Genomic DNA, 10,675 nt, shown 5'->3' on the forward strand with positions numbered 1-10,675 from the left:
CAGATTAGTCAAATGTCAAACACAGATACAAATAAACATTTATCTATGCATTAAGGTCAGTTTGTGATCATAAAAAAAAAAAAAAAAACATTTTCAAACCGAAATTCAGTATTTTGGGGGTAAAAACTAAAATGTGTCCGTTGCACCACGACACTGAATGTTCAAGCAGGTTATGGTGTGTTGCTTTGATCATAGTTCAGCGGTCTCCAACCTTTTTTTTTCCTCTCTCATGTAGCTTTTGGAGACTGTAACATTTGTTCACATAGCTGAGCTCCACCCAAACCGGCTGAATCAGCTTCTTTTATGTGAACGATAACAAACTGATACTTAGCTCGCGACCTGGAGAGCCCCGATGTCGTTCCAGTTTTAGACCGTGAAGCTTTAACTAATATGTAATAACTTTGGCTTCTTTTGTTAAATAAAAGAAAAACATTTTTTTTTAATCGTGACTAAGTTTAAACTAAATATTCTTTGTTTCCCCGCAATTTTTAAACGCCCAAACCAGCTAACTTCCAGTTTAGCCCGATGCTATCTTTAACAGTGAAGACTTATTTCAATGTTGCAGATGTCATCAGACTTAACAGGTCAAATTCTGATTGTGAAACCGGTGTTTGTGACGCCTTATTTAACTTTATTTACCCTTTATTGTATTGGTGCGATGGCGTAAGCTATAGTGGAGCCTGTGATGAAAGAATGTGCTGACAGAATACACTGTAAGTAAAAGAGTTCGTAGCTTCAGGTCTGTAAGATGGTTCTGATCCAGAAGTGTCTTCAGCTGCAATACCAGCGAGTGCCACTAGAGGTCGGCTCCAAAAAGCCTCCGGCTCCATAGACTCCCATTCTAGAGGGCTATATGAAGCTGGAACATATGTGGGGGAAACAGATTGTGTGGAGGTGTTATTTCCAGTGTGAGCTATAGGCTGCGTACAGTCGCACCACTGTGGTGAACACAAACCCGCTGACCAGCAGCACACTGGACCTCTCTGGAGCTCCGACTCCCTCTTTCCCATCTCTCTCTGTTTCTGTGGCCTTTCTCACTGTATTTATACGCCTCTGTAGGTTTGTACTGCTGCACCAGACGACCCACTCTGACATGGTTAACTCCCTAAAGCCACAACTAAATATACAACTAAAGTTTATTCATACTCCTCATACGAAGTGCGAAGCTGATATATCACCAATATTGCAGATAGAAATTGGTGTTGTTTGAGTCTGCTGATAAATATATTTTAAAAAAAATACCACAAAGTTTATTTTAAGCTGTAAAATGCCCTAATTTCTGTTTATTTGGTCTTTTATTAATTGATATAAAATATTTAATCTGTTAAAATGCTACAGAACTCTTATTGTGAAAGTGACTTCCTGTTTTGTTTTCCAAAACTCATCAGTTAAACAAAAGAAATTAATATCTATTATGAAAAATGTTGATAAACTGATGACATTAGTTTGTTCCTTTTCATCATTTTTACATTTCAAATTAAAAGCTTTGGACGTGGTTCAGTCAGGACTCGTCAGGTTGTTTCTACAGAAACCTGCTCCATCCCATAAATGATGCTGTGTTTTGTGCGTCGCAGGTGTTCCAGGAGGAGATGGGCGTGGCCAAATCCTACAACCTGAAGCCCGGAGGAGACAAGATCCCCGTCACCAAGCAGAACAGGAAGGGTGAGTCCACGCAACTTCCTGTTACTGGATCCAAAATCTGATTCTGGTTCAGGTTGATCCGGACCACATTTATTACTCCAAATTTAGAATAAACTTTCACACCTGATGTTTCTGTTCGAACCGAACTGAAATAATATTAAAGATAATAACACATTTTATTTGTACAGCACTTTTCAAGATCCTCAAAGTAACTTTACAGGTTAAAATGATCAAAGCAACACGATGAAAGTATAAATCACGTGAGGTCACGGAGCGGGAAAAGGGATACCTTCACCAGATTTAACTTCTGGTTCAAACCGACCGACGAGGAACAGAAACAGTCTCCTCAAAGCTTGTGTGTGTGTGTGTGTGTGTGTGTGTGTGTGTGTGTGTGTGTGTGTGTGTGTGTGTGTGTGTGTGTGTGTGTGTGTGTGTGTGTGTGTGTGTGTGTGTGTGTGTAACGGAGCGATAACATTGGGCCCGTGTTGTGTTGCGTTGTGTTTCCACAGAGTACGTTCAGCTCTACGTCGACTTCCTGCTCAACAAATCCATCTCCAAACAGTTCGCTGCCTTCTACCACGGCTTCCACAGCGTGTGTGCCTCCGACGCGCTCATGGTGAGTAGTGCAATAAACTGTGACATGTGGCTGTTTTCAATGTAGGAGTGCTTTTCTTCGGGGTTTCCTCCCTTCGCCTGCAGCCAAGAGAGCCGAGCGCTTCTCATTGGCTGGCGGCTCGCTGGCATTGTGTGGCGTTAAGTAAATTCTCCAGCATCCTCCATCCAGGACGACACGCAACGCACGTAAACATGGCATAGAAAAGGCTGCGGGAGGGGAGGGGGGCGGGAGGGGGGCTAATAATGAGATCATCCAGGGGCCCACGGGGCTCACATGCACAGCAGGACATGTGTTGTGGACACAAATATCTTGAATGTTTACTGTTTATGTCTATCAGATAACTCTTGTTGTTGTATAATCAAGTTTAAAGAGATAATTATTGAACTTTTGGGCTGTTTTTGTGCTGTTAATCTGTGTGTGACCTCTGACCTTTTGGGTGCTGACCAGCAGTCAGGTTCATGTCTGGCTCTGTTTTGTCTTTGGGAGTGTCGACCTTTGACCTGCTCCACAGCGCCGATGAAAACGATGAAACAGTTCATCAGTTGAGAGTGAATGTGGGTCAGAGACCTCCTCTGATTGGTCGATTCTTTATTCATCAACACAGCCGACATAAAACTTTACGAATACAAATTTAGATTAAAGATTATAAGATAATAAATCTTTTGGTTTTCAGTCTCCTGAGACGATCCTTCAATCACGTACACATCGTGTGACGTCAGAGGATGTGATGAGGCAGGCCTGTGGTTTCTGTATGTGTGTGTGTGTGTGTGTGTGTGTGTGTGTGTGTGTGTGTGTGTGTGTGTGTGTGTGTGTGTGTGTGTGTGTGTGTGTGTGTGTGTGTGTGTGTGTGTGTGTGTGTGTGTGTGTGTGTTGCATATGGTTGGAGTTTTCAGATATTAAGTCATCACAGTGTCAGACAGTCATATGTAGGTCACATCCTTTTTCTTTATTCTTTCTTTATAATTTGGTGTTTTTGGTATTTTTGGTTACTTTTCCAACCGGTGAGACGTTTTAGTTTTGTTTTTGCATGATTATAAATAAAAAACGTAAAGTTTCACAGACTCTCCGTGAAGTTGACACATGTTGTGTTATCAGCTGACGAGAAACTACTTCCTGTTTTACAGCTCTTGCACCACTTGAGCAGATGAAGTCATTTCTCCCCCGGGCTGATGTTGCACCCATACAGATGTTTGATCAATTGAAAAACAACACACGTCCATCTTTTCTCAGAGCCACTTCCGTTCACTCCCAGTGTGTAATTTCCTTGACCGCCTGCCGGAATGCGCTCCGAGGAAGAAGCACATTCCTCCCGCTCGGCCGATCGGCGTTAATACGAGCTGATATTTGGTGACGTTGAGGAAATGCTTGCTCACTTGTGTATTCTCAGGCAGGATGTTAACTCCCTCTGTGGCTGCTTTCAGATGAAATATGACACAAATCTAACGAAGTGTTTACTGGTTTCATCAGTTCATGACTAGTATGATTGTTTAGATTCTGTCTCTCAACTCTCTTCAGCTCCAACAGAACAGCACAGCAAAGTGTGAAATAGACACGCCGGTCCACTAAAGCAAAGTGTGAAATAGACACGCCGGTCCACTAAAGCAAAGTGTGAAATAGACACGCCGGTCCACTAAAGCAAAGTGTGAAATAGACACGCCGGTCCACAAGAGCAAAGTGTGAAATAGACACGCCGGTCCACTAGAGCAAAGTGTGAAATAGACACGCCGGTCCACTAAAGCAAAGTGTGAAATAGACACGCCGGTCCACTAAACCAAAGCGTGAAATAGACACGCCGGTCCACTAGAGCAAAGTGTGAAATAGACACGCCGGTCCACTAGAGCAAAGTGTGAAATAGACACGCCGGTCCACTAAACCAAAGCGTGAAATAGACACGCCGGTCCACTAGAGCAAAGTGTGAAATAGACACGCCGGTCCACTAAACCAAAGCATGAAATAGACACGCCGGTCCACTAAAGCAAAGTGTGAAATAGACACGCCGGTCCACTAAACCAAAGCATGAAATAGACACGCCGGTCCACTAGAGCAAAGTGTGAAATAGACACGCCGGTCCACTAAAGCAAAGTGTGAAATAGACACGCCGGTCCACTAAACCAAAGCTTGAAATAGACACGCCGGTCCACTAAAGCAAAGTGTGAAATAGACACGCCGGTCCACTAAAGCAAAGTGTGAAATAGACACGCCGGTCCACTAAACCAAAGCATGAAATAGACACGCCGGTCCACTAGAGCAAAGTGTGAAATAGACACGCCGGTCCACTAAAGCAAAGTGTGAAATAGACACGCCGGTCCACTAAACCAAAGCTTGAAATAGACACGCCGGTCCACTAAAGCAAAGTGTGAAATAGACACGCCGGTCCACTAGAGCAAAGTGTGAAATAGACACGCCGGTCCACTAAAGCAAAGTGTGAAATAGACACGCCGGTCCACTAGAGCAAAGTGTGAAATAGACACGCCGGTCCACTAAAAGTGTGAAATAGACACGCCGGTCCACTAAAAGTGTGAAATAGACACGCCAGTCCACTAAAGCAAAGCGTGAAATAGACACGCCGGCCCCCTAAAGCAAAGCGTGAAATAGACACGCCAGTCCACTAAAGCAAAGTGTGAAATAGACACGCCGGCCCCCTAAAGCAAAGCGTGAAATAGACACGCCAGTCCACTAAAGCAAAACGTGACCTTCCCGGCGTGACAGTTACACATTCTGCTGTCGTGGACCAGCGTGTCTATTACTCGCTTTGTCGGCGTGAAACTTGCACGCACGCGAGTGTCACGTAACGAAGGATCATGTGATCACGGTATTGCAACAGAGATCTTGAGACCAAGTACAAAGGACTTTTAAAAAAAAAATTTTTTTTATCACAGACTGCCATGCGGGACGAGTAGGTTCCACGCGTCCACTCCGGCAAAACGTGTAACTGTCACACCGAGACAGCGCCAAGCGTAGCTATCTCACGCTTTGCTGTAGTGGACGGGCGTGTCTATCTCACGCTCGCCCAGGTTGAACATGAATACAGTCTGTACGGTGGCTTCCATCGGTAGCAGCACGGTCGGCCGTTCATTGGATTCAAACAGGAAATTAGGCATTTTTAATCCAGTGTTTTTGTTTTTCAAGAGATTTTATGAGTTGAAGAGATAACCTGTAAACGTTGCATCACGTGTTTAATACCTGTCAGGTTTCTTTGGTGTTGTTACGGATGGAATAACGCTGCATCATGATCATTTGTTGTTTTGATGGACATAAATGTGTGAAAATGTAAAAACCCAAGTGACTTTGTCTTTGAGGTTTTGTTGACTCGCCTACACGTCTGTCAGCTATAAGAAATATTTCTGCATCTCATTTTTTGTACCAGCTGCTGCGTCCGGAGGAGGTGGAGATGTTGGTGTGCGGGAGTCCAGAGCTCGACATGAGCGCTCTGCAGAAAGCTGCTCAATACGAAGGATACGGCAAGACCGACACCACCGTACGGTGAGACGCCTCCACTTCCTGTTTACTCAGGTTGACCACTTCCTGTTTACTCAGACGGACCAGAGCTGCCTTGCTGGAAGTCCACATGTGCCGTAACACTCGCTGCTCGGAGACACAGTTTATATTATCTGTTCATGGACTGAGTTTTAAATGACAGAAGTTGAGTTACTGTCCGAGTTGTTTTACATATTTTATTCTTCGGATGATATTTTAATTGATGTTCAGCCTCTTCGACTTGTAGAAGTAGAATCGTGTCGTCTCCTGTTCTCAACGGTTTGTTGATATAAAGCGGTTTGCATGAAGTTAATTTCGTAACAGCAAAACACACACACCCACACACACACACACACACACACCACACACACACACACACACACACACACACACACACACACACACACACACACACACACACACACACACACACACACACACACACACACACACACACACACACACACACACACACACACACACACACACACACACACACACACACACACACACACACACAGCGGTCGAACAGGAAAACCAGCCGACACTTGTCAGCCAATAATGCAGCTCGGCACGGTGCAACAAGCAGCTGCAGGACTGTTTTACAACTTCAGAGCTGTCTGTCTCTCTGTCTCTCTGTCTGTCTGTCTCTCTGTCTGTCTGTCTGTCTGTCTGTCTGTCTGTCTGTCTCTCTCTCTGTCTGTCTGTCTGTCTCTCTCTCTGTCTGCCTGTTAATCTTCAGATTCATCCATTTGAGACTGAAGAAATAACAAACGAAATATAACGATTTCTGTTGCAGCTGTTTCCAATTTTAAGTAACAATTTAAAAGATAATTGTCTTATTTAGTGTTTGTGGAGTTTTAGACTTTTATTTGTTTTCTGCAGCTGATTTTCTGCGAACGGTGTCACTTTTATTTCGTGCACACGGCTTAGTCAGTGGTGACGTGTCGTCAGATAGTGGACGTGGATGTAGAACCTCTGCAGCTGTTTTATCATAAAGGAAATTCACTTCCGGCCGTGACGTCTCTTTACGTGACTGATCTCTGTCCGTGCTGCGCTGCCCCAGGTGCTTCTGGGACGTGGTGCTGGCCTTCCCTCTGGAGCTGCAGAAGAAGCTCCTCCACTTCGCGACGGGCAGCGACCGCGTTCCCGTCGGAGGGATGGCCGACCTCAACTTCAAAATCGCCAAGATCGACGTCCCGACCGACTGGTAGGTTTCCTGAAAAGTAAAAAAAAAAAAAAGGTCCTTCAAACGTACAATTAAAGAGAAAATGTGCAAACTATCTGCAGCTGTGTGCAGAAACAAAACACAAACATGAACACATGACAACTTTCAATATCACACGAGCCTCCATTGAATCAACCAATCAGTGACTGAGGAGGTTTTAACTGAATGTGCCCTCCTCTCTTTCTGAATGGATCGTCCTGAACTGGACTTGCAGGAGATAAGACGCATTTTGAACTTTAATAAACCCTGAATGTGGGTCAGGAAGTGAAAACGCGCACACACACACACACACACACACACACACACACACACACACACACACACACACACACACACACACACACACACACACACATACAGGTTGTTATTTTAGTCTGATTACAGTCCAACGTTGCCTTGTTTGTGTCAGATTGTAAAATCACTAAACAACACAAAGCGAGGAAGCGATGTTGAGATGAGCAAAATAAACCTGAACATTTTGTTTATCGTCTTTCTCCACTGTATCATTTATATTTTGTGTCGTGTAGCTTCAGCTTCAGTGAGCTCATGTTTTGTGATGTTTAATTGTTACTAATTGTGACTTCAGTGTTTTTTGTGTTGATCAAATCTTTTCAGAATCATTCGACATCCAGAAAAGGATAGAAATGCTGAAACCTGTTAGATGAAGGTTTTCTTAGAATGTTTTATTTTCTGTTGTCATTTATTATCTGAAACTGACATGGTGTCACTTCTTTTTTTTCTTGTCCGCAGGTTGCCGATCTCTCACACCTGCTTCAATCAGATCTGTCTGCCTCCGTATCGAACCAGGAAGGAGCTCAAGCACAAACTCACCATCGCCATCTCCAACGCGGAGGGCTTCGGCCTGGAGTGACCAGTCTGCACACGCACACGCTCACACACACACACACACACACACACACACACACACACACACACACACACACACACACACACACACACACACACACACACACACACACACACAGACTGTTAGCAACGCTACCTACGTGTCTGCTACAACTATCCCAACACGCCTCATGAATCTGATCCGACTGTCGAGGGAACGAGTGTAAAATACTTTTCTTCCGACGTCGGACTCAGTTTTAACTTTTTTAATCTGCAGCTGCAGAGAAACTCCAGAAATCCTTGTATTTGCACATCGACTGAGTTCATTCATTGACCGCCTGAATCTGCAGAGGAACTGAACAACCAACCTGCAGGAGCACCGAGGAGAACTGGAGCCGCTTTAAAACGCAAATATGTGGATTTGATTTCGGAGGTTTTTTTGTTTGTGGTTTCTGCAGTTTCTCTGCCAGACTTTAATGACATCTTCAGTTTTTTCTTCACTGTGTTTTTAGTCTGGAAACTACGGTCAGATTTGCTCAGCTACTCTGAAGGCCGACCCATCAGGCACCAGCGTCGGTTGAAGGCCTTCTGAATGAACTGGAGGTCTCGTTAGGACGTAGAGGAGGGAAGACCAGACTCATATGTTCACACAGTGAATGTAGGTCTGGACGCACTGGGCTCCTTTATTCTTTTCAAATTGGCGTTATTTGGCGTTATTTTTGAAATCATCCTCACTTTGCTTTTCGTGCTTCACACTTTTTTGCACAGGACTGATGTCACAAAAAACACGACTCAAAATCTTAACGGACCAAAATCCTCGTCATGACATCATCGGAAACAAATCGCGCGTATGACGCCTTACCAACAAAACAAAAAGTAAACTTCTCTTAAAATCCAAAAAGGTCACTGACTTTCTCAGGTAATTATTATAATCTATAGTGCTATTTGTTTGCAGGTATTTTCCCGCCGTTGCACATTTCTTTTTGAGACCACAGTAAACTGAAGTGATCAGCGATATTAAATCCTTCAGGCTTCAGTGTGTTTGAGTTTTAAGTTTTAAGGAAAGAATAAGTAGAAAATGAAGATAAACTACCTTCTTGTGGAAAAATATTTCCAAGTTTTGAGATGTTAAGAGTTTAATATTCTTCAGTCACTTTTTTGAATATATTTTTCTGAAGCCTTATCACATGTTGTTTTCTATATTTTGCTTGGTTGGCAGCACACTGTCGGATTATGAAGCTTTGCTGGCAGAAGATGAGATGTGGATTTGTCTTGTTGTTTGATGACATTGCCGCCTGATTGGCTGCAGCACTAATGTTTTGTTTGTGACGTTATGACACAGTTGAAGCGGAGCTGTTGATTGACAGCTCAGCGTCTACTTTGGTTCTATTATTTCGTGCCATCAGAGAGATGATGATGATGATGATGATGATAATGAGCAGCCTGCAGAGACTCGTCAGTAGATGTTAACTGATGGGAAAATTAACCATCTGCTGGGTGTTCAGTTTGTTATTAACGTGTTGAAAAGTTATCGAGATGTTTCCTTATTGAGCTTATTTTGGAAACCCACCATTCGTAGAAAGTCCAAAATTTCTTATTTCGCAAGTAGGGTTCTGCTTTGACGCTTTCTGCTCACTACTGCCACCGGTGGTCGGAAAGTGTACTGCAGCACAAAGTGTGTAAGGATGATTTAAAAAGTGTTTTTCTGCCTTGAAACTTGTGCGACATCCAGCTGCTTGTGGCAGCAACATAATAATCAGTGAATTAAGTGAGTTTAGTGGGATTTTTCCAGGTTTTGAGATACATTTTCAAGCGTGTGCTCACTTTTCTTTCAATATTCAGTTAATATGAGATTTTATGAGCAGAATTTGTGACTCCAGTTCTCGTGTTGTTTGTGGAAAGCTTCGATAGCCAGATCAGCTACAGAGACACTTACTGTAAATCCATGTAAACATGCAGCAGATTTCTCCCCGAACTCTAAATTTATTTTGGAAGCTTGTACAAGTTGAAACTAACTTATTTTCATCCACATTTGTAGCAGAAAAAAACCTTCCAGGAAAACAATCATGTGACTTTGCTGCATAAGAAAGTGTAGACATAAAGTTATTTGAATATCAAGATGCTTTTCCTTTCTTAAAATGATTCTTTAATGTTGCATCCCAGCTTTTCATCTCCACAGAACTGTCTTCAAGTTAAGTTTATATTAAAGCTTGGCTCAGTTTTAATCTGCTATGATTTCAGTGACACAGAAACCCGGTGGCATCCAAACCCACTGACTCCATTGGCACTTTATGGGAGCCGTTCTGCTCCTCTACCCCCCAGCCCAGCCTTATGTAATGTTGCTGTGGCAACTTCTCTGAAGTCCCGAAGACACACTTGAAGTAACCGAGCAACCGTGGAGCCTCTTGCACCGTCCAAAACTCTCAGCGGTCCAATGTGGGTCAGTCATTCACTCCCGTTTCTCCAGGCGTCTGAAAAAAGGCTCTTTACAACAGCGGAGGCCACATTCACTGGACTTATAGTAAAAACAAGCTGGTGGCTGTGTGTGTGGGAGTGGTGGGGGGGGGGGTGAAGAGGGGGGCTGATTTCTGTGCTGAATGATTTTAAAAAAAGACACATTTTATAGCCTTCAAACTGGGAGACATGAACTGGTGCGTCGGAAATAGAAGTATGTGTCGACATGTTGATGTGAAAAGGACCAAGCTGTGTCAGGTTATACAGTGTTAAAAAAATCTGTTTGAAAATAGTTCAAGTGGATTCAGAGGAGTCGTTGAGGTGTAATAATTTTCTCTGTGATGTGTTTTAAACTCCCAGAAAAGTCACATCTTATGTTTTGTGTTTTTTTTATTTTTTATTTAACAGCTGTA

The 10,675-nt window shown here is 43.3% G+C and overlaps 1 protein-coding gene across 4 annotated transcripts in view; it reads left to right on the forward strand.

Moving 5' to 3' along the window:
* hectd2 (HECT domain containing 2) overlaps nt 1-10,356 on the forward strand; it is a 36,494-nt gene extending 26,138 nt beyond the window's left edge. The window contains exons 18-23 of one of the 4 annotated variants that reach the window (XR_011311367.1): nt 1,575-1,662; nt 2,151-2,257; nt 5,625-5,740; nt 6,801-6,944; nt 7,713-8,727; nt 10,050-10,356. Coding sequence is in view for 1 of the 4 variants with exons in the window: in XM_069709329.1 (XP_069565430.1) it covers nt 1,575-1,662; nt 2,151-2,257; nt 5,625-5,740; nt 6,801-6,944; nt 7,713-7,833 (576 nt within the window). In the remaining 3 variants the exon portion in view is untranslated. Of the gene's footprint in view, nt 1-1,574; nt 1,663-2,150; nt 2,258-5,624; nt 5,741-6,800; nt 6,945-7,712 lie in introns of all 4 variants that reach the window. The other 3 variants (XR_011311368.1, XR_011311366.1, XM_069709329.1) reach the window with 3 other exon arrangements.
* The last annotated feature ends 319 nt before the right edge of the window (nt 10,357-10,675 follow it).

The sequence above is a fragment of the Brachyistius frenatus genome, unplaced genomic scaffold (genome assembly GCF_029030835.1).
Source record: "Brachyistius frenatus isolate BFR_SWC_R1_liver_20210118 unplaced genomic scaffold, ASM2903083v1 Contig_82, whole genome shotgun sequence".
NCBI classification, from domain to species: domain Eukaryota; kingdom Metazoa; phylum Chordata; class Actinopteri; family Embiotocidae; genus Brachyistius; species Brachyistius frenatus.